Source organism: Chelon labrosus (genome assembly GCF_963514085.1).
Source record: "Chelon labrosus genome assembly, chromosome: 12".
Taxonomy (NCBI): Eukaryota; Metazoa; Chordata; class Actinopteri; order Mugiliformes; family Mugilidae; genus Chelon; species Chelon labrosus.
Genome location: NC_140345.1, coordinates 9,461,243 through 9,483,147, shown reverse-complemented (window position 1 = coordinate 9,483,147; position 21,905 = coordinate 9,461,243). Strand labels below are relative to the sequence as shown.

The 21,905-nt window shown below is 44.3% G+C and overlaps 2 protein-coding genes across 2 annotated transcripts; both read left to right on the top strand.

Moving 5' to 3' along the window:
• Positions 1-1,070: 1,070 nt before the first annotated feature.
• Positions 1,071-9,094, top strand: dbpb (D site albumin promoter binding protein b). The gene is made up of 5 exons (XM_084557357.1): positions 1,071-1,760; positions 1,916-2,201; positions 2,874-3,314; positions 5,811-6,070; positions 6,645-9,094. Exons 2-5 carry the CDS (start codon positions 2,012-2,014, stop codon positions 6,858-6,860), a joined length of 1,107 nt encoding a protein of 368 aa, XP_084413483.1. The 5' UTR covers positions 1,071-1,760; positions 1,916-2,011; the 3' UTR covers positions 6,861-9,094.
• Positions 9,095-9,697: 603 nt separating this feature from the next.
• ntd5 (ntl-dependent gene 5) lies at positions 9,698-18,435 on the top strand. The gene is made up of 8 exons (XM_084557854.1): positions 9,698-9,835; positions 11,033-11,167; positions 11,548-11,772; positions 15,913-16,036; positions 16,507-16,583; positions 17,095-17,277; positions 17,487-17,684; positions 17,802-18,435. The coding sequence occupies exons 1-8, from the start codon at positions 9,769-9,771 to the stop codon at positions 17,882-17,884; spliced, it is 1,092 nt and encodes a 363-aa protein (XP_084413980.1). The 5' UTR covers positions 9,698-9,768; the 3' UTR covers positions 17,885-18,435.
• Positions 18,436-21,905: the final 3,470 nt, after the last annotated feature.

The following is a 21,905-nucleotide window of genomic DNA, read 5'->3' as shown; positions in this document are numbered from 1 at the left end:
TCAGTGTTTGTCTAGAACAATGTTGTGGCTTTAGAGAACATTCCAGTTCATAATCATGCGTGAATTATCTGCAATGTTGAAATTTAAAGTCTTTGTTATGTCTGATAATAAACACAAAATATGATGCGTCATGCCCAGTGTGGCTTTAGGTGAGGTGGTAGTAGTCTTGGGTTGTAATAAACAGCAGGGCAAATGCTTGATAGGTTCATTTAAACGAAAAACAGATGTTCTCAGGACACAGGCAAATAACACGTGCTTAAGGTGAGCCCTAGTACATTACCTGTTATCCACTTCCAGTGCATGTTATTCATAGTGACTCCTCACTGAAGTTGCCTATGATGACTTGCCTGTAATCTATTTGCGTCACCTTCAGCATGTCCAACTTTAGAGTGGTAAAAACAAAGGTGAATTCCTGCGGCATGCTTTGTTATGCATGTGCTTTGCAACTGTACAGTAGACCAGACAGCCCTCGCGCTTTTTTGTATTTCGATCTCGCCTCACGCGGCAGTGGCATGCACGGGGGGAATCCGAGCAGGCGGGCTTGTTCGACCTATTTCTTCCCAATGGGCGCCCGTCGTGGGCGGAGCGTCGACTTCCCACAGCCAATCGGAGCTTGAGCCGCCAGCGGACAGGACTCGTCTCCGCGTGCCTAATACACGTGAGCTGGAACAGCTATTGTACGCCGGGAGGCAACGTGCTGAAGCGTTCCTCTCGCTTGAAAAAACGACACACTCACGTTTTCAGTGGATTACAAGGATACTGGAAAAGTCATGCAGCAGTGCCTGATTAAAACAAAGACAAAACGATCTTCCAACAGAGATGAGCAAAGTTTGGTCCAGCAGTCCTGAGATAGAATTAATTAAATGTCACATAAATACATTAACATGTATGTCACCTGAGTTCATCGTAAAAGTTTATTGTATTTTCACCATTGTGGTATCATCAAACTAGATAAGCCCACTGTGATTGTACCTGTCAAACAAAACAAACAGCCTGCTCTCCTCGAGGTGTGGCACGAGGGTAGGTGTGTCTCTCTAAATAATAAGGGTGAATTGAGAGCAGAGTTAAAGCCGGCCACGCCCCCCTCGCGCCTCACTCGCTTGTTCCGCGGGGTGTGACGTCACGTGAACTGCCCGTGTCCGTTCCAGCTGAGCGCGAGGGAGAGAGAAGACGATCGGACGTGGACGTCTCGCGGCCCAAGCAGACCCAAGCCCGTGCGCCCGTGACTGGATCCACCGGATGCAAAAAAAAAGTACAGACAGAAAGAGGAAACGACCCCCTCCTCCTCCGCCTCCTCCTCCTCCTCCCGCCCCGACGGACAGCAGAGCGCGACAGCAGAGGAGAGAAACAGCAATACAAGTTGTCATCTGACCAACACAGCCACTGCTCTCGTCGCGAGGTGTTTTTTTTCCCCCTGCGTCCCTACGGTTGTTTTGTTTTGACGGAGGAAGTATTTTTGGGATCTTTGCTTCTCAGAACTAACTCGGACCGCTCACTCGGGAACTACACCTTTTATTTGTGACATTTTGCTGTGCGTGCAGACTGCGGCTTCTGCTGTCATTTTCACATATTTGCATTTTTTTTAAATATCATGGACAGTATTCCTACTCAGATGGTCTGACTGTCCCTCCTACACGACTACTACTCTGAGAACAGCTTGGTCTACTCAACACTTTTAACAACGTACAATGGCAATGGAATACTCCGATGAAAATATTTCTTCAAGAAAATAAGGAACTTTACACAACAACAAGCGAAAGGTAAAAGTTGCATGCGTTAGTTTAAAATATAATACGTCTGCGTCATTAATAATATAGTTATACATGTAATTAAAGCACAGTATTTGTTGTGTTCTGCTTCTAAAACTATCTATCTTCTCCTGCCCTTCGCCCCCACCCCTCCTGCACACACACAGTCATCCAGCATATTTGTCCTATTGGTAGGTGCTCGGTCAGTTTGCCTCGCCCCTTCAAAGTGCCCCAGGTGTCTCTGCGACCCCGTCTGGTCCAGGATGTCAAGGCAGCTCTCCCAGCTTCCGACCCCCGACCTCCCAGCTGGAGCAAGCCCGCAGTTTGGAAGTTGTACTCAGCCTGCAGGCTCCCTCACAGGGGGCAACCTCAACTCTATGGCTGGTCTGAAATCCCTCCTGCAGCACCCCATGAAAGGAGACCAGCGTTTAAAAAGCCAGTGTGATGTGAAAGGTGAGAAAGCTTTGACGAATTAGAAGTAGTGTGGTTCTCTGACACAGTCTATTTGTCCATACAGTGGCAGGGCATGAATAAATCATGCCCCTCTGGTTCACTCACTATTACTGTTGTAATATAAATATGTAGCATTATTATAGAAGAAGCATTTGTCATATTGAAAAGCACCTTCAGTCTCGTGCACCGTCACACATTCCTGAGATGACTCTGTCATGACCCTGATGAGTGTCCACCTGGATGATAATCCCTCCTGCGGCTTCAAATTAGGCTCCAGATTACAATGAGTGATGCATGGTTGGGTTGAGCTGCACTGTTAAACCTATGCAAGCATCCATTCTGGTCATGGCATCTCCATCTATTGTGAGATTTGTTCAGGGAGCTTACATATATGTTATGGCAACAAATTGATTTCGGCTCGAGCTTAATGCTGCGATTCAGCTACCATCTGGTCCATCTGTGAGTATTTGTGTGTGATTCAATGGGAGACAGAAAGAGAGGGAGACTTTGCAGAAGTGCATCTTTCTGAAACACCTGCCATTCCATTTAGTTGTGCACAAGTTGATGTGAGCATCCATTGGCCACTGACTAAAATATCTCAAGAAAACCTTTTGGTGAAAGAACCTTGGTCTTCATCCTCTAACAATGACTGTGCTCTCTTCTCTCTGGTAGATAAAGACAGATTGGACCTTGATGAGGACTCGCTTGGAGTGTGCCCCATGAGGAATGGTAGTGGAGTAGTCAACGGTAACGGATGTGGAGGAGGTTCTGGTGGAAATGGAGGAAATTTCAACCAGTTCTTGGGGCCTCTCCTGTGGGATCGCACCCTGCCTGCAGATGGAGGCCTCTTCCAGCTTCAATACATGGACTTGGAGGAGTTTCTGACCGAAAATGGAATGGGCAGCATGCATAACAACAACAGTTCCAGTTCAGCCCAGATCCCCTCACAGATCTCCCAATCAGCAGTACCAAACCAGAGCTCCCAGTGCCTACCGCCCTCATCTCCACCTGGATCTTCATCCTCGTCACCATCTTCCTCTTCTTCCCCATCTCTGATTGGTTTGGAAGTGGCTCAACCACAGAATCTTGCAGAAGGAAACGACTGTCTGCATGGTGAGTTGACTAACATGGACCATTTTGTTATTAAGGGAATGACGGCCAGACCAGTTGTACGAGAGAATAGTTTATTATATTGTTCTGCAAGCTTTGCAGAGCTGGCAAGTTGAAACAGACACAGTGTCCCTTTCTGCTGATATGAAACTAGTTGACCATACAATTCAATAATGGTAAAGATGCAAACAAGGTTATGTGGTGTATCTGTTCCCACAGGCTGGTGAATCAGCACTTTAACTCTCCTTAGAGTTTATAACGAATACCGTGGTGACCAAGCATTTTTCTGTCCGGTGGGGTCAAGCTGAAGGCACGAGATCGAGTCACATGGCTCTAAATGCAAAGTCAACTTGAAAAAGAAAACAGAGTTTGGAATTGGGTACTTTTTATTTTTTGTGGCAAGGTGCAGTGTTGTTAGTTGGGTGTGGGAAATGTGGTCTAAAGAGTGACGGAGGGCTCGAGTTGAAAGAAAGGTGCGGTAAACAAATAAGTCGTGGGCTATATGACTTCATGCAATGACAATGTTTGGTATAGTTTGGCATGGGATCTATGTTCTGCAGTGGACAACTCAATCAGAGTTCACTCCCGGCCAATAATTAATGTGCAGCAGGGTCAGAATAATACTAGGAGAGAGAGAGCAGTGTGTGGAGTGTTTGCAGTTGCGTGTCTTTAAATCTCTCTCCACTTCATACGCCACAGCCATGTGCACGCGTTGGTACACGTGCCGAGGCAGGGAGTACTGGAGTGAAAGAACTAGAGGCAGGGCTAGTAGACATGTGGGAGGAGCTCACAGCGGGAGGAACAGACAGCAACAGGAAGAGTTCCCCTGTGCTGCTGGACTTCAAACTGAACATTTGACTGCCAGCAAAAGACATTAAGTACTCTGTTATCCAGGAGTGCGCCCGAAACTTTATGGGATATTGACTTACAACAGTTAATTAAACCCTTCCATAGCAAAGTGCACATTCATAAACTCTGATAAAACATTGATATTGCACAATAAAGGCACATGTATTCGACTGCTGTTGTCATCCAATCACATAAATACACAAAAATATTTCTCTGTAAACCGTTTGTATATCCTACCATGTAGCTGAGGTCAAAACAATATTTTACATATACTCTCCCAAAGCTTAAAACTAGAGACGCTGTATTCTGTCAACAGCTACTTCATACATTTTAAACAGACTTCACGGTAGTAGGTAAGAAGAGAAAGACTGGGGTTACTGTTTGACTTTACAACAGGTTGAGGCCTTTTGGGAATTTAACACATTTTTTACCATTTCTTCAAAAACTGAAAATCTCCTGTTAGTCAAGGGTTGAAACACGTGAACAAAAATGCTCCAAATCTACTTTGCGAGTCTGCGTTCCAAAGCTGAGAGAGGCAACCATGAACTGCAGGATCTGCAGGTTTTCATTCCAACTAAACAGTACACCAGGTGGTTGCACTAACTCGCTCCTGCTGTTGGGTTTTAAGCTGCATGGCACCATGGTGCATGGTTGCCTACAGTATCGCCACAAACATTTAGTGACATTTGGACCTTCTAATTGTGTGGTGTTGGAAATGATTGACTTTATCAGGGTGTCTGTGAAAGTACTCAATTGTTTTATTGGAGGCATGTCCAACATTATTAATAACACACGATAGTTTTGATCATATAGAGGTGATTAGGCTGTTTCTGTATGGAGACGTGGAGGTTAAAGGGAGGTGTGTGCTCCTACAGGGAAACAGTTGAGTAAGGTGAATAGGGCCTTAAAGGGGGTGAGGTATATCCCTATACAGGCCCCACTTAAAGAAACTGGTTTCGAGGGGAAGGGAAGAAAGTTACATAACATTTCCACTTTTAGATTTTCCTACTGGAATTAGTTCTGGATGTTGGCCTTAGACCACCATAATTTCTCAGTAGCTTCTTTGATAAAAGCAGCAAAAACATCTTGCACTGATTGAACCGATAGATTTCATGTAGTTGTGGTTCGTCAAAGCACGGGTTTGCAAAGCAGGCTTCTTACATCAGGACTATTTGTTTCTATCATTGCTAATGGCTTTGCATTATTGACAGTCTGCGTATAATAAATTATATACTGCATATCAATGATACTTTAATTCGATCCAGTATGCAGTATACAACATAGAAGAGTTATGCTCGTGTGCCACTCCTTTTTGGTCATTATTTCAGTAAATATTTTATAGTTTTGTTTTCCTTGTGATGTCTTGATTGTGAAAACCTGTCCATGTCCGTGAAAGCTGTCTGAAAAATTTTCCTAATTCTTCTTAACTGGAATCAGTTAAAGGCAGAGGAATGTTGTTTGTTGTTTATAGGACAGAGAAAGTAGCTCTCTGCTTCCACCTGGTGGCTGTCACAAAATGCTGCATGTGTTTGTTTGGTAGTCTTCAAGGATTTCTGTCATCCGTCTAAGTTTGACAATGTTAAACAAATTCAAATAAATTTAGTTGAGTGAACATCATATAATGCAGATTTCTCTTCCATTTCATTCCAGGGAGTCAGTCGAGTATGAATGACTCCTGTGAGTCACCTTCATCCTCCTCTTCGTCGTCCTGTCCACCTCTGCTGACGCCCACGGACAGCGGGCCAGATGGGTCTGGAATGTTTGACATGGATTCTTCAGACATGGCTATGTCCAGCGGGTCAAGCCAGCAGAACTATGACCCCAGAAGGCACTCCTTCAGTGAAGAGGAGCTTAAGCCACAGCCAATGATCAAGAAGGCCCGCAAGATCCTGGTGCCCGACAACTTGAAGGTAAAACCACTGAGGCTTTTAGTGCAGAGCCAGGAACATGCACACACTAGTGGTCTATTCTGAGGCCATATCTGAATTGTTTGAAGGCACATATCTTTAAAATAGAAAGGAAATGGAATAGAAAATAGTGAAAAATGCAGATTGACCATCTGGCCAAAACAAATAGCAGAGAATAAGCACAACTGAGAAGCTTAAAGGATTAATAAACTGTCTAAATTGTTTGAGATTTCTTTTTCTTTTTAATTAATTAATACATTTTAGGAGTATCAGAGTACAAAATGATAAAATGAGGGAAAGGACGCTAACTAGAGCAATTGAATGAAGACATATCTAACCTTAGGCAACCATTTATCAGAAGAAGGTACACACAGGGGTCTGGAATTACATTTAAAAGTAAAATGATATTAAATATTCAATCAAATATCACTCAACCAACACATGAGCTATAAAAAACAGAACACAGAAATAGCATAAGCAAGTCTTAAAAATGATAGCATCCGTTGAGTATGTTGTTATTTCACCCTCACCCTACATGGCAGATTCTGATCACTTTTTCCATTTGTACTTTTTTTAGGATGAGAAGTACTGGACCAGGAGATATAAAAACAATGAAGCAGCAAAGCGCTCCAGAGATGCTCGCCGTCTCAAGGAGAACCAAATATCTGTTCGTGCTGCCTTCCTGGAAAGAGAGAACGCCGCGCTTCGACAAGAAGTAGCCGAGATGCGGAAAGAGCTGGGGCGGTGTCGCAACATCCTTAGTAAATACGAGAACCGTCTGGCTGACCAGTGATGGCGGCGTGGAGATAAATCAGGAAGAGGAGGAAAATAAGCTGGATTCACTTTGAGACTCTGAATTTCTGGGGTGGCATGATGGACAGATTGGGGTCAAGATGATGATGATGATAATGAGGAAGAGGGTGATGATGATGATGAATGTATAAGACAAGGAGAAGGATGTGTATTGAAGCTCAGGTGTCTTGTTTTGTTAAGATGTCGGCTCTTAAAAGCGATGGACAGAGAGAATAATTTAACAGATGAAAGATGTGACTTTTAAGAGTTTTGTTATTGGAGAATTGTATATTTTTATAATACTTCAGAAATATTAGAGGGAGAGAAAATTTGGAGAATAATTTTGTATATTTTCTACATGACTGGGACTTAGAGAAGGGGGAAAGCTATGGTAAATATCTTTTTATTATAGATGAGCCAGGACATGTTTAACAGGTGGTCAGCCATCGATGGATATTTTTTTTTTTTTTTTTTTTTTGACTTTACTATAGTCGGGATGCAGCAGCAGCAGCAGCAGGGTTGAGGACGCATGTAACAATTGTAATATAGAGAGCAAAATTATCTTAAAATCGTATAGTTCAGCATTTTGTGGATTTTACTCAAGCACTTAATTTTTTCCTGTCATGTTTCTTTCACTGGGAATGGGCATGCTCGAGAGAGACAGAATGAGAGACACGAGGAGACACCATGTACACAATCCAGCACTATCCTCCACACTTGTCTTGACCAGTCTTGTGCATTCTTTTTTAATAGAACAACTTCACCTTTTTTAATTATATTTCCCCCCCCCAACATATAAGCTCTTTGTACCTTGGGTTTAACTTCATGAGACATTGTTCTCAAGTCCATACTTGTCTCTTTGACTCTTATCTCTTTTTCACTCTCCCAGTGGAGTGCTTTTAATCTACTCTGTATTTTGCCTAAGCTGGTGAAAGCCTGTCGTGATGCCCCGGGTAACTCTGGTCCTCTCCATCCTCTCTTTGAATTGCTCCTGCGCTTCTATATCCTACCTCTCTATTTCTGTGCGCTCGCACTTACGGCAGGTCCCCTCGCAGTTTTGTGCAAACTTTTCCCTCAGCATCTCGTCCTTGTGACTCTCTAGTACCTCGACGGTGCGGAGAGGAGCTGAATCTCAGTGTTGTAACATATTCTACAATAGTAAATCAGTCTTTCCAGCAAAACGCACATCGTTACTTTACTGTACTTTACCGAACACACTTTAATAAGTGTTAACACAGGGGGGAGAAAAGTTCTGTATATTGGATAGGTCTATGCCATTTTGTGTATTTGATGTATTCCAGGAGATGGGCTGAACACCCCCATTGATTGGAATGGTGTTCATTTCTCAGATTTCTGGGAGAAATAAAAGCCAAAATATCCTACGTTGATCCACAAAGCTTGTTGCTATTTAGTGTTTTTTTTTTTGTTTTTTTTCAAAACTTCTCCTTCTTCTCTTCACTGTTTACTCCCGTTATTGCTACCTACTTTTAACTATATCTATGAACTTCTCTGTGTACCCACAACACCTACACAGGGGCATGGTACACTACGTTATGTTCCTGGGGGAGGGAAGACTAGTAATACAGTGTGATTTGAATCCCCTCAATGACCATGATGAATAGTTACCATTACAGCTGTTATTGTTATGATTATGATGATTATCCCTCTTATTGTTGTTGTTCTATATTATTGAATGTTTTTCTTTCTTTGGATGAACATGATCTGTTGCACCTTGAAACATCTGTAATCTTCAGTGTTCCTCAGAAAGACTATTCAAGTGGAAAAAAAACCCTCAGTCTCTGCTTTTTGCATCCTTTTTCGGACCGCCGGACATTACTCACTTCCACTATGGACACTAATGCCACCTTGGTTTCTTTGACTATGGATTTTCCAAACGTGGGTCAACAGCTTGAACATGACGTTCACGCAGACTTATTTTACCGTTCGTGATGCCCTCTTCAGTTCCCCAGCTGTGTATGGACTATGCACACGATGCTGATATGCTCCTTATTTCAGCCCTGATCACCTCATTCAGTGATTGTTTGCTCTCCCAACAGGATTTAGTCTCTTAATATCTTCACAGATGTGGTTGACAAATCTTTTAGTGACTCTAACTGATCAACTGTCCTGCTGCATCAGTAGTGTCCATGGTGCCCAGCCCTCCAGTCAGTGCTGGTATATTTGGATGTAGTTAAAATTTCCCAAAAAACACCAATAAAAGATTGTTCTCATTCACTACTGCTCTGTTTTCCTTTGCTCTTTTTATCACATGTTTGTTGTTTTGAGTGCCTTCAGCGCTTGAGTCAAAGCCCAGTTTTCAGGGAAAGAATGGGCAGCAGAGGTCAAATTTCAGGCTGGCTACTACTTCATTATTTGCTCAGTCCTGATAACCAGACTATGATATGTGGTGAAATGTCCCGAGACTACTTGTTTTGATATCCTCCCTTTTCGTTCACATTGTGTACATTCCTTTAGGCAAAACAGTTCAAGTTTGCATTCTTGCCCAACAAAGGAAACGCTGCATCCCTTGGAGGTTTAATTTAATATCACCAGTCCAGCTGGGGTGCAGTCGTGATGAGTAACCTATATGCTCACATGTACTTCAATTAAAGCAGCCATTGTGAAACAGGTTTTACGTATTTACAGATTTTGCATCCCACATATCGGGCACATGTCATCCAATTTATCTGCTATCTCAACAGAAATGGGTGAAAGGTCCTTCAGGCTGGAATTTTCCCCACTTCTCTCCTCCTCAACGCGAACCAGATGTGTGCTCCTGGGCTGTACCCTTTCTCTCTCTCTCTCTCTCCCCTCTCTTCCCCCCCTCTTCCACCCTTTGTTCCCCCCTTCCTTAAAAATGCTGCGTCTGCGTGTCCCTAACTCATATCGTCTGTGGCCTGGCTTCAAGGATGGACTGTGCTCTGCTGCTGTTGTCCCTGTGGGCTCTGACTGGAACGGTGTCCCCGCAGACGTCAGGTAAGCCCTCCATCACTCACACCTGGGATCCCTGCATGGACTAGAAACACAGCTGGCCCGTCTCTAAATGCAGGGGACAAATGGGAAACGGCCATTTAGTAATTGAGTGTCCTTTTGGTAACGCAATTATTGTCCTTCTGGACTTGATCCTGCATGTTTTGTTGCTCTGTAGGTTAATGTAAAGGTTGTGAAGCAGGGTTTGGGAGTGTGCAGTTAATCAATATCATTTAATCATGTGAACTTTAAAATGCTGCGGGGGCTGACTACGCCTGGTAATGTGCGATGTTTAGGATGCACTAACTGAGGAGATTTCAGTAGAATCAATCATGTACGTTGGATTCCATCACATCCATACATCACTGATATATGGATGTAAATCTGATCAACAATTTCTCAATATGTTTACTTGTAGTTTTGAACCCCAGGACATCAATGTTTGTATTTAGGTTTTGGCAAATGGTTTAAATATTCCCCATGAATTCACAAAGTGTCCCCCAGTATATTTTGTGGATGCAAATCTTTGTTGGATCTTGATTGATCTGTCACATGTTTCAACCAGTTTATTCACTTAGTTAATTATTTAACGTCGAAGGCGCTGCATGTCCCGTACACCATGTCTCCAAGCTGTTCTGGGGTGCCCATGCGTGCGTGAGCTCAGCACATGCATGTTTGTGGTCACACGTGCTCCGGGCAGAGTGAATACAGTAGCACACATGTTTTCATTCGGAGAATTCAGAAATAGGGAACCCACTCTGTCTCCCCCTTTTCCTCCCCCGTCCCTCTCAAATGTTCTGGACATTGAGGGTGTGTCGATGTTTTGCGTACAACCTACATGAAGTGGAGGGTATGGATGGAATACATATGGCGACATGAGGGGAAGACTTTTCACTTATTCACTTGATTTAAACATTTCTTCACTCAGAAAATACACGCACGCTCAGTGGTCTTATTTTTCAATGAAAAACAACATTGATAGCCTAACGAAAGCGTGCCATCTAAATACTCATCTGGCAGCCTGGGTGGTAAACATTTGCCCGGCCACCCACACTGAATTGACTGTCCTTAAAAGAGAAAACGAAACACAATTGGCAAACAATCCCTTTACGACCCTTAGTGTTTGGGCTTTTTACAAGGGGCCCATAAATGGAGCAGAAGTACACAAAGGAGCAATTAGTGTGATGGTGTTTATCTCAACAGGGTCATGTCCAGAGAGGCTTCTGGGAGAAGAGAGGAAGAGGACGTGCCCTCGCCCCTGCAAAATTGACACAGACTGTGGCAGCAAACGCCAGTGTCTGTGTGACGGCCATTGTGGTCTCAGCTGTGTGGCTCCAGGTATTTGTGTGCGTGTGTGCGCTCAGTTGTCACTGTGAACACCATTGTAGGCTCAGCCATTAAAAGTGTTTGTGTAATTCTAAGCAGCTGTGCCAACATACATTTACATTGTGTGTGTTTCTTCCTGGGAACTAAAATAAAAACCTTGGTCATGCACGAAATGTGCCCTCGAAATGTGTATGTATGCCAGTGCTGAATACAAGCTTTTTATTATGCTTGTGTGCTGTAAAACGGGGGCACTGTGCATGGAGTCAGTTATACAACCTCATTAGTGCTCTTTTAAAGTGCTTACCAATTCATTTGTCTTATACAGAGAACCATCCAACACTTTCTGAGAACCGTTTTGTCTCCTGCCTCTCTCTTCCCTCTTTCCTCCTCAGGTCGTACTTGTCCGTGGCCTCTACCCCACAGTGACAAGTCAGACGCTCGCCTCCTCTCTCCCACTCACTCCTTTTCTGCCCTTCTTGAAGTGCGCTGCAAGCCAGGATTTGCTTTGCCCAATGGCTTGGATGTCACTATTCGCCGTTGTCAAGGTGACCGACAGTGGAGTGGGGATGAGCCCATCTGCACAGGTGGGTTTAAGTTTGGCAGAAATAAGTGCTTTCTCTCTTCATGACGAGGAGTTCATCCCACAGCTGATCAATATTACAAAGGAATGTTGTCGTATTAGTTTATAACGCAGATAGAGCATTGATTAACTTTGTATTTGAGGTTAATAAAGGTGTGTGTGAAGTACATGTGTAGGTCACTGATGGCTGAGGATAAAAGCACAGCTCTTTGTGTGTTTACACAAGACAGTGAAACAGAGAGAGAGAGAGAGAGAGAGAGAGAGAGAGAGAGAGGAACGAAACCCCTCTGTGATTGTGTCGACTTAGACGTTGCACAACTGGGACCTATTCTCCCCATCACCATAGCAACCAGAGCTTCAGTTGTTCAGAGTGGCTGTCTGAAGATTTTACTGCTGAACTGTTGATAAGTTTAAAGAGGATATAGGAGATGAAAGCTGAATGCACACGCGTGTGTGTGTGCAGGCACCATAGACTGAATACATGCACTATGTGCGTGTATCTGCACTGAAGCTCACGTATGTATTTTCCTCCTACTCTGGTCATTATCTGGTCATTTTAAGTTGTATTTGTGTTGAACTGGAGAGCAATAGGGGCTCCTAGGGGCACATTTGTAGTGTAAAGTGCTTTGTTGTCAAAATAAACACAACAAAAAGACTAGTTATGGCCTAAAAATATGATCAGGTTGAATTTCAGGTTAATCTGGAACAATGCATTTTATTTTTTAAACTTAGATGCTGATATAATTGATATTTCAGCCAATTTAAGAGGCAAGTTCAATTAAAATCTAAGGCATGTGATCAGGCAATTGAAGTGGCAGTGTAGTAAATGCAGTAGCTGAGGTCAATTGCGAAAGATTAGAGGCCTTTGAAGTACCGCTATTACTCAAGAAAAGTGTTGTGAAATATTTTCCATCTATCACTCTAAATAACTAAAATAACTTTAAATTTAAATATGAGCACAAAATGTATTCTACTGCCATGCGTGCCATGCCACTGCTGCCGTTTTTCCTGCAGGCTGCACAGCAGTTCATGAAGTAAAGCTGCCAACACTTCTCGGTGTTTAGACACATCTCATCAAGATGCTGCACATGAGAATTTACCCCACTCATTGCCCAGGTCAGCCCTTCAAGGTGACAATGTCATTCAGCTTTAAGGGTCTGAGGCTGCATTAGTCACACACCTGCAGCTACAGCCAACATGCTTCCTTAGGAAATGCTCAACGCAGCCGGGTCCCAGTCTCAGCCTCAAGAATTATTATTATTTTTTTATCTATTCAGAGATGTGAAATAAGGACACGGTTCTCGGCTCTCTCGTAGAGTATCCTCCTTCTGAGAGACAGGCAGAAGGTAGGTGGGTTTTGAACGTGTGAGAGTGTTTGTATTGCGTGTGCGTTGCATGTGTGTTAGAGTGTGAGTCGAGCTCCTTCATGCTTGTCGAGAGGCAGTGGGCGGCAGATCACTGTCAAAGTGGCACGGAGCTGCATGAGCACTGTGTGAGCGAGTGTTAATGTGTGTCTGCTGTTAGTGTGTGTGTGTGTGTGTGTGTGTCTTTTTTTCAGCATACATTAGATGTGTGCGTGTGTATCGGGAGGGGGGGCTTGGGGAGGAGGGGGGCTGCACATGTGTCACAGAATTTGTATGTGCGTGCATGTGTGTGTTTCTCTGCGTGTGTGTGTGGGCGACAGATCACAGTCAGGAGAGTCAGAGAGCTCTCTTGCTCACGCTGCTCGAGGCCTTTCTGTTCCCCGTTCTCTTCTCCTCTGCCCTCCCTTCTCATCTTCTTTTCCTCTCATCTCTTTCTCCTCTCATCCTCTTCCATCTGAGTCCTCTGATAAAGTCTCGCTCCACAATGGGAGCCAAGGACAAGTGTGCACCTCTAGGCTGTTTAGTTTGTGGTGTGCAGATATATCTCTGTGTATGTTTATGTGTGGGAAAAAAAATATATATATAAAACCATAGAAAAGGCCTATGTGGAGCCAGGCTGGACCTTTACATCTTTCCTCATGGTCAGATTTGCGTGCATTTAACTGCGTTTCATTCAAAATCACTGTTTTATAGTTTTTATAAGATGAATTTGATACACCTGCTTCGTAGCAGTTTGGTGCTGCAGCCTGTGTGGGTGGCAGCAGTACGAGGCAGGAGAAGGGCGGTATGTGAAAACAGAACTCGGCTCCGGGCTCTCATCTGCAGCCAAACAGACATGCAACTCTCCCTCTCCCATAGGTGCCTTTACATTCTTGTATTAATGTTTCTCGGTTACAGATACCTAGGATAACCCTCAGGCAAGAGCTGTCTCTGCCTTTCAAAGCAGCATTCAGCTCCCGAAACCCCGCGCTTGATGCAGCTCGGGTCACTCCAGCCTCTCTCCAAGCACCACTCTTGATATTTATATTTCCACAAGCGTGAGGCACTCAAACTTCCAGGAATGAACAGTGCCAGGTGTTACACAATCACAGTTATAGCTGTGAGCTTGGGGAGATGTGGGGTGGCGTTTCACCTGCTCGACAAACTTTTAGTTATTACCTAAGAGGGTTTTGTTTTTTTGGCTGAAATAGAACAAGGCATCAGGTGAAACGCCTCTGTGGGTCACAAACTAAAAAGAGACCTCAGTACATACAAGTCAAATGAGGTAACATGATGGCCTTTCCCTACGTTTTACTTACTGTTTCATTTCTTTCACAGTTTCATTTTCTTTGATAGTAGATGATATCTTATCAATCAGTTAAACGCTGACTGATGTGTTATCTGTGTCACTGTGAGTTAGCCTTGGTAAACAGTGGGCACTTTTTGAGTCACAGCTGATGTTACATGTAGTACATACAGACTGATTTGCTAGTTTATGAACCTCAGATCAGTATCACTGCAAGGCCTTTGTGGTGGATGTATTTATATATTCACGTTAAAGTAGCAGCATCGCAGTGTAAAATGATTGCATTACATGTAAAAGTACGTCAGCAACGTTTGGAAAATCTTAGTAAAGCATATACAGTAAAGTTCTCAATACAGTCCACAAATCGTAAACTTGATTATTGTGCATTTAACTTACTACCACTAGTACTGGATACTAGTATTAAATATGATCTATTGTTGGGTAGGATAATCTGTAATAATATATCTTATTTTTTGTAGATCAAATGTTGAAGCATTCAGTAACCTTTAAATATACTGTACACAGATCAGGCATAACATTGTTCCTGTGCATCCCACAGATACTTGATCAGTTGTGGATCTAGAGGAATGTTTTCGTGTTTTTTGAATCGTTCCTAAACCGTTTTTGCGTGTGTGCCTGCGTCAGGCTGCATCCTGCTGGGGATGGCTGCTGCCATCAAGGAGTGTCATTGCTATGGGGTGGGGGTGCCTGGTCTGGTCTGGTCTAGGTGGGTTGTACAAGTCTAAGAAACATGCCAGGTCCAAATGTTTCCCAGCAGAACACTGAATTATCACAAGATGGTCAATGTTATTTACTTCTCTGTCAGTGGTCATAATGTAATGGCTAATCAGTGTACGTGCTAGGATAAAAATATCAATATTTATAATATTTGTGTTGTGGAGTGGCAGTATAAAAATGTAATCTGGTTAAACTGCAGCCCCTTTAAAACACGTTCCGATAAAATCCAACATCATCATGTCTAACTCAACTATGCAAGACATATGATCAGCTGATTGAAGCAACAGGGCTATAAACAAACTTAAACAAATGCAGTAGTAGCTGAAGTTGGATGTGAAGGATTGAAAGGGTAGGGGCTTTTGATTTATTTCAAAATACTGCAGTGCCTCGAGAAAATTGTGGTAAAATGATTTAGAATTAAAAAATCACTGCAATAAGCGTTTTCAACAAGTGAAAATGATCAAATAAAGTACTCCGGTACTTATGTTCACTAAGAATGTGCTTGGAGAATAACTAGCCCCTCTGATGGATTTTTATGTTGATTGTATTTTTATTTTAAAAAGATGCAGTGATGCAGTAACCCGAGGCTCATTTGGGCCAAGATTGAATCAGTTTCGTATATTTGAGTTATTTGCCAGTGAACTCCCTTTTCATTGGAAATGAAAAAACTCTGCAAATCAGAGAGAAATACAGTATAACCATTTTATTCCACAATATGTGACAGTGACAATATGTGACAATATGTTTACATGACAGCCATTGACTGCTCCTTTTCTTCTTTGACCTTCAGAGACTTCCTCGCCTGAATCTGCAGCTGCCCCAACCTGCCCTCTGCCTGAGGAAGTGATCAACACCTTCAGCATCCAGGGCGACGCTGCTGTAGGAACTTCTATCCGCTACAGCTGCCTGTCTGGGTGAGGGTAGGGTTAATGCTGTGAATCAGGGGCTCTGAGAGCCTGAAACGGTACAGAGGAAGAAATGGAGGAAGTGAGAGGACAGAGACGGAGTGTGAAGAAGAGGGAGGAAGCGGAGGGAAGGCTTGAATACAGGAGAGGTGTGATGAGCGGTGAATGGCAGGGAATTCATTTTGATCTCCCAGCTGACGATTTCTCCATTGAGCTAACTAGGTCATTACAGTCTAATCTTGTATTGACTCCCCTTTACGCACTGACTCATCTCACAGGATAAGATGAGCCCGAGTGGATGTGTCAGCCAGAACTGTGCGCACAAAATTGAGATACTCTGAAAGAGAGACAGTGAGAAAAGGAATCGTTTACACCTTTTTTTTTTCATCACTTTTATTTAAATGAAGCTCCTTAGCTGTCAGTACTGTACGTGTCACACCGCCACCTGTCTCCATCACTCTTTCCCTTCTATCCTGCAGGGCAGACATAGTGGGCAGCAGTGAAAATTTCTGCCAGGACAATCAGACCTGGCAATATCCTCACCCCATCTGTAAAAGTAAGTTTGCTGTGGTATCTTGCACTGACCATGTTACATCCTCTTCGCTCTCCCTGTGACTTTATGAAGGAAGTAGGATATAATGAATTGGTGAATGTGAGTGAAAAGACTTTAAATAAGTGTGCAGTACAAGTTTGGAAGTAGTTAGTTCCCCCCCCTATTTCATATGTGCATATTTGTGTGCAGAAAGGCGAGAAACAGACAGAAACACACAAACCCCTGCAAGCGTGCTCTTTTAGTAACTGCTGCTCTGTTTCGTGGGGCTTTTCTGCCATCTTTTGGTTTAAACTGGAATTTCATGGCCTCCGAATCACGCTGGAATATGACATCTGTTAGAAAAACTGTCCAAAACACAGAGATGTTTTTGCCGTTTCAAACATTTGAACTGTAATCTGGAGCTGGTAGAGCTGTCAATAAAAACTCTTCACTTACAGTATGTTTTGAATATCAGTGGATCTCCTGGTTATGTAAAGATAAGCTGAGTGAAAATCTGCTTCTCTCACTCTCTCAGATGTGTACTGCAAGCCCCCTCGAGAGGTGGAGCAGGGCTATGTGGTGGCTGTGCAAAAGACTGAATATGAAGTTGACTTTGACATCCACTATCTGTGCAAAAAGAACTTCCTGTTGGACGGACCCCAGAAGATCACCTGCCTGTTGAATGGAAGCTGGAGTGCATCACCCCCTCACTGTAGAGGTGAGAAACAAATAAAGTGGCCAAACCAGATGGAAAAATGTTTTTGATGAGTCTAAGATATAATGGTGTATTTCAACCTGTAAGAACTTCAATCACGGCACAATCAGTACGACCAAAATGAAGATGCTTGGTTGCAGTGTGCAGATACACAGGACACAGTATTTTGTGCTCCATGCTTATGTCCTGCTTTTTGTTGATCATTCTCACAGCTCGGTGCCTCATACCTGCTGAGCGCAGCCGCGTGGTGATTGGTGGAATGAAGCGCTGGCCATTTGATGTTACTGATGCCATGGTTCCCCACGGGGAAAATGTTACGTTCTTCTGCAAGCATCCTCGTAAGCAGTGCAGCTTCACTGCAGACCAGATCTGCTTTGACGGAAAGCTGCAGACACCTGCCTGCTACCTTGGTAAACCACCCGTTTAAGCCGCCTCTTTCTCATCTGTGTCTGCCTTGGCATGATCGGGACTGATTCATGTCATTTGCAAACATTAATGCATCATTGTTTTATTTCTTATTTCTTTAGAGCCCACATGGTTACAGTTTAAACTCTTCCCTCATCGGCTGGTCTCTGAAATTGAAGCTTGCGAGCCTGGTGATGTGGAGTGACGTCCTGCACGTCTGACCTCAACCCATCCTCAACAGTTATGACATTGTGTCACACACTTCCTGATACACACCAGCTCCATACCCCATCACGCTGACCACCCCGCAGTTTCGCTTTAACTCTCTGTGCTATGATCTGTTTCGTCTTTTTCACAGCTCTTGTGGATCAGCAGCTCGTGGCCTCACGTGTCTCAACACTGCTCTTGGCTTTTTGCCTCTTTGTTCTGCATACTATCAAACTGCAGGCATAATAAACACAGCTAAAGCATTACTTTAATACTCGTCCAGCTTGAGCCGCTGCATACTGCAGATGCATCCATAGGATTTCCAAGATGTTGTTTGTGTAGTACATGCTACTGTATACCAGATATGCCAGTGATGATACCGCTATGTAGTTTTATTCATAATGACTTGACTCTGTGATGTTTCACTATGTGATCTATCTTTCCTCTGTTGACGCATCAAGTCTTGAGGCTTGTAAGTTTTAATGATGTGTGTGATTTGAAATAAAATAATGTCAAAACGGTTTGCTCTCTGGCTGTTTTGAGGCACATAAAGGCCTCCTGTGTGGGTACACTTCATCCCCCCTACTTTGCCCCCCCTCCGTCTCCCTGAGTCTTCAGGCGCACAGAGAGCCTTTCTTCGCAGGGCTGCAGGTTCAACAGTACTCATAGGCTGAACATGGCTACTGGTCGGACCCGGTAGGCTGCGACACCATAGCAACTCCCCTTGACCCCTCCCTCCCTCAGCATTCGCAGCATCACCCTTTACACTGCACAGTCATATTTGGTCCTCCGGAAATATCCACAGCTCGGGTAAGCCAGTCCCTATGCAGCGAGTGTATGGGTGGAGTATAGTTTAAAATACAGTTTTAAATGTATCGAAAGCGTGTCCGCCGCGTCTTACGCCGGCTCTGACAGCAGGGCTGAAATAAATGACAGCGCGCCGGGGAAAGTTTGTCCTAAAGCTGCGCTCTCGGTGTCTCGGACCCTCGGCTCTAAAATGGCTGGCTGTAGGTCCGAGGAAGCTCCGGTGCAAAGGGAAGGATCCGTTCCTCACCGCGAATGTGTGTAAATGCATATTTATCTACCGCGTCGGACGCGTTAGCGGCGGCGTTGTCCCAGGTCCGAGAGCTGTCAAGGCGCACACGCACCATAATTATATTGGCATTTCGGACCTAGGACTGTGCGTAATGGCGTCCTCCACGGACAGTTCACCTCGGCTTATTCCCAGAAAATGTTTAGAGCCGCTACAGTCTTGCCAACCAAGCGGGATGTATATAATGTTCTGATGTGAATTTAAAAGAAAGATTGTTTTACTTGTGTTGCATGCGGATGGTAGAAGTGTGAGAAGCGAGGTGTTATTTCGCTCGCATCATTCGGACCCCTCAGTGCTCCGGTGCGTTTTTTGTGTATGATCGGCGACTCCGGTCGACCCCTCGGTTAGAAATTCAGACGTATTTATTTAGGATCATGCAAGATAATCAGCAAAAAATGGAAGGACTGCCGGATGTTGAGGAAGGGATTCATGTGAGTCGCTCATCCTTTCGGCCTGAGGAATCAGGGTGCATAGTCTGTTTGTAATATCACAAGATCTGTGATGATTATTGGCTTTTTGCACTAAACTTGACCCCAGTAACCGCCACACATTTAGTTTTTGCAGTCAACCCAGCATTTTCATTTAATTCTCATTCTCTGCTACCTCAAGTAAACAGGAAAGGGATTTACATTTTATTATTTTTATTCTAATTCTGCTAACGCACTGAGATTCTAATCTATTATTTTATCCTCTTTTAGTAGATATATAGATAGGTATGCCCCAAAATGGATTCTCAGTTGGCTTCAGTCCTGACCAGTGGCAGCCTGGATGTCCAAAATGGCAGCCAGTGTGGAGAGGGATCAGGGCCGGTGACAGAGGATTTTTTGGACGAAACCTCACCCAGTACTGTACCAGGTAACCTCTCGCCATGCCCTGTCAAAGCAGCAGTGACCATCAGACAAGATGCTCTTTCAATCAATGGGAAAAAGCCAGAGGTGGGCGGGACTTGTGAGCCAGCCTCTCAGGAAACAAGTAAGATTGGTGGGCTCAGGCAGCCAATTACAGTAAAGACTGGAGTGCCTGTTCTGCGCAGCCAACCAATAAGAATCAAAATTGTCGTGCCCCCACGGTGCAAGAGGCCAATCACAACCTCTGCCATCAGCCTGACCAAAGACTTTGCTTGCTCACACTTCAGGGGACCAGTTTTGGTCTCATCTGGAGAAGTGCTCACAGAAAAAAACAAAAGTAAAATCCATATATCAGCTGTTAAGAAGGAAGGCGAGATCATGGAAGTTATGTATCAAAAGACTGAAGAAGAAGAAGAAAGAGCTAAAGCAGAATCATTCCATGAGACAGAGACAGAGAGGGGGCATATAATGTGCAAAGAGAGAGATGTTTTGGACGTTAAGATTGTCCATATTGATGGGTCGGAAGCACCTTTCATATCCAGCAGTAAAACAGACAGAATACTGAGCCAAGAGAGGATCATAGAGGAAACTGCAGGCCGAGAAGTTATTTTACTAGAAAGAGATTTTAACTCTTGCAAAGCATTTGGCCACGTGGGAATGGAGGAGCAGACAGAACCGCTGGACCTGAGTTTACCTAAGAAAAGAGAAAGTCGAGAGAGGAGGTATGGACGTTTCCTGGATGATTCTGGCTACGAGAGCTCGCTGATCATGGAGGTAGATGAATACGAGGGAGAAGGAGACAGAGACATTGTAGAAGAGGATGATGATGAAGTTGGTGACTCTGTGCGGTGTCTGGGTGACACGGATACTCTTGAAGACTCTCTGCTGTCTCCTTCTTTCTTTTCTACCTCTGTCCTCACTTCTCTCTCTTCAATAGACTGTGACACTGAAAACCTTCTTCTCATTGACGACCAGGGAATCCCATACACTCTCACTCCAGATGGACTCAAAGTGCCGCAGGTCAATGCTTCCACATCGGAGGATCCTCAGCCAGATCAGGCTCATTCAGCACAGGTAGAAGGAAAGGAGTCGTCCCATTCGACCACGTTAGCAGGCCCTAGCCTCAGCCAAAGTTTGGACAATGCACTAAATGCACCTTCTGATGACTTTTTCCCCTCACCAGCCTCTGCCAGTGATTCAGTATCGCTAGATCAGAAAACCGCCCCAGAGGTCTTCACAAGTTCGATTACAAACTCAGATCCTTCAGTGGCTGCAGAGCAGAGTGTTCAGGAGGCTAATGCTGGTTCGTTTCCTGCCCCTGGAATATCAGCACCCACCCAGCCCATTCAGATGCTCACAAACCCTTCAACCAATGCACCTATTATCCTCCTGTCATCCTCTTCTTCCTGCTCTCAGCTCTCCTCAGCCCCTGTTGGACTTCCTCTTTCAGTTACTCAGACTTCACCTGGTGCTTCCACCCCTGTGTATCTTCTCCTCTCTTCTGTACCTTCTTCTTCTGGTGACTCCACTTCTACCTCCACTCCCATCGCTGTCCTCGACCCATCCACTGGTCAGTTGTCCCAGATTACAGCAGCCTCAGCTCCGGTCTCTATTCCTTTGTCCACTGGTCAGATCAGCACGCTGGGATCACCTCTGCCCACGCTGTCTCACCCTGTCATCAGACTGAGCCCCAATAACGCCCCAGTCATCTTGTCAGGCGTGAATAACGTAAACTCTGGTTCCGTGATAACCTCTCTCACTGTCCCGTCGTCCACTCTGGCTCTGCAAGATGACCACAACGACACAACACCCCTCCCCATTCAAACTCAGATCAGCTACTCAGAATCAAATCACGGAAGTGAAGCCATATCTGCCGAAGAAGTCTCAAATGAAAACAAGCCATCAATTGTAACCGCGTCCTCTCCTCAGCCACAGTCTGCTGGTTTGACCTATGACCCCTTAGCTCAGCCCACACCAGAAGCAGATGCGCAATCACCAGCCTCAGACTCAAAATTTGACACCTCCGACTTTCACTCAGAACATTTACCTCTGGATGACCATCTCTACTTCTCAAACGC

What these genes read in the sequence shown, in the direction of transcription:
- ntd5 (XM_084557854.1), top strand. Translation starts at nt 9,769, where the DNA reads ATGGACTGTGCTCTGCTGCTGTTGTCCCTGTGGGCTCTGACTGGAACG. An exon ending in TCCTCACCCCATCTGTAAAA is followed by an intron (nt 16,584 to 17,094) that starts GTAAGTTTGCTG and finishes TCACTCTCTCAG; the next exon opens with ATGTGTACTGCAAGCCCCCT. An exon ending in ATCACCCCCTCACTGTAGAG is followed by an intron (nt 17,278 to 17,486) that starts GTGAGAAACAAA and finishes TCATTCTCACAG; the next exon opens with CTCGGTGCCTCATACCTGCT.
- dbpb (XM_084557357.1), top strand. Translation starts at nt 2,012, where the DNA reads ATGTCAAGGCAGCTCTCCCAGCTTCCGACCCCCGACCTCCCAGCTGGA. An exon ending in AAGCCAGTGTGATGTGAAAG is followed by an intron (nt 2,202 to 2,873) that starts GTGAGAAAGCTT and finishes TCTCTCTGGTAG; the next exon opens with ATAAAGACAGATTGGACCTT. An exon ending in TGGTGCCCGACAACTTGAAG is followed by an intron (nt 6,071 to 6,644) that starts GTAAAACCACTG and finishes TACTTTTTTTAG; the next exon opens with GATGAGAAGTACTGGACCAG.